Genomic DNA, 1,343 nt, shown 5'->3' with positions numbered 1-1,343 from the left:
CCCCCCCCCCCCAATGGTGCGATATTAACAGTACCACAGGAATGTTTAACCGAGCTGACAACTATGTTCATCAACTTTTCCCTGTGGGGAAGCTAGAGTAGTGTTAGCAACATAGCGTCATCAGCGGTGCAATTTGTTGAAGGAAGCAACACGGAACCCCTTAGAAAAGTTAAATAATTAAATTAAACAACCAAGCCTGATGTTCTGGTTGTTGGTGGACGTGAATTACAAATGTGCGGTTATTTATTGTGAATCGGCCACTTGGAACAGCCGTGTAGGTATCGGGCTAGCGGGAGCTAACTTAATGATAGCCCCGGACACTCCCTACGAAACTGTCAAGAGCACCGACAACCAACCAAAAGGAAGAAAAATACTAACCGGCATCCGAGCAACATCCGATGAAGCCATTACAACTCTACCCAGTAGTTGGTAACCCTGATAAATTATGAAATAATACAACAAAGCTAACTAAAGACAGACTTATTTGTTGGTACACTTATCAGGACCGCCTCACTGCGTCTACCGTCGTCGACAACTGAGCAGACTCCACTACTGAAAACACGATAGGAATGAGGTTAAAACTATAGTCTGTTCATTTGTTTCAAAACTAAATGTCTATCAGTGATGGCAAAATGTAAAACAAAATTAAACCCTCTGCCCATATAAATATATAAATCCACGTAAACGGTAAGAAAAAAATGCCAAACAATGTTAATTGAAAGCAGTTTACACCCAGCCACCCCTTTTTCTATAATGGTACAGCGCAACTGAATTTCCCCAGCATCTTCGATGGCATGTTGGGGACCATAAGATAAATCGTAAAGCCAATTTCAACGCAACAACTTCATCCAACCACTACTATTTAGATGTTGATACCTAGGTTTTAGATATTAGGTTTGACCTTAGAGAATTTACCTGCACCTTTTTCAAAAGCACAAAAAATTACTTTAACTATCAAAATCGTGTTTGTTTTTATGCAACCCATCATGTCCGCATCACTTGTAGGCCTAAACATTCTATGGACGGTTAATTGAAAATGTTAAACTCTCGTACTGTACTGCATTTGTAAAACTTCTAGTAACGAAAACTGTCAGATAGATATAGTAGTGTAAAAAATTACAATACCTCCGTCTAAAATGTAGTAGAGTAGAAGTAGACAGTGGCATAACATTAAAATAAGCCTACTCTAGTAAAGTACATCATCTAGGTCTAATCAATAGTCAGTATGTCATCCAAAACGGGTCCTTCTTATACTTCCACTTCTTTGTTTTGCCAACACAGCTCAATCAAACCTAAAATCAAACCGCATATTCCAAAAATGGAACAGCTTTTATTTCATGTTC

At 38.9% G+C, this 1,343-nt stretch overlaps 1 protein-coding gene across 2 annotated transcripts in view; it reads right to left on the bottom strand.

Moving 5' to 3' along the window:
- septin10 (septin 10) overlaps positions 1-544 on the bottom strand; it is a 9,912-nt gene extending 9,368 nt beyond the window's left edge. The window contains exon 1 of one of the 2 annotated variants that reach the window (XM_010784359.1): positions 379-544. In XM_010784359.1, coding sequence (XP_010782661.1) covers positions 379-408 — 30 coding nt within the window. In that variant the 5' untranslated portion in view covers positions 409-544. The remainder of the gene's footprint in view (positions 1-378) is intronic. The other variant, XM_010784357.1, reaches the window with a different exon arrangement.
- Between the last annotated feature and the right edge of the window lie 799 nt (positions 545-1,343).

The sequence above is a fragment of the Notothenia coriiceps genome, unplaced genomic scaffold (assembly GCF_000735185.1).
Source record: "Notothenia coriiceps isolate Sejong01 unplaced genomic scaffold, NC01 NC01_scaffold00026393, whole genome shotgun sequence".
Classification (NCBI taxonomy): domain Eukaryota; kingdom Metazoa; phylum Chordata; class Actinopteri; order Perciformes; family Nototheniidae; genus Notothenia; species Notothenia coriiceps.
The sequence above is the reverse complement of the archived record's forward strand: the minus strand, read 5'-3'. Positions and strand labels throughout refer to the sequence as shown.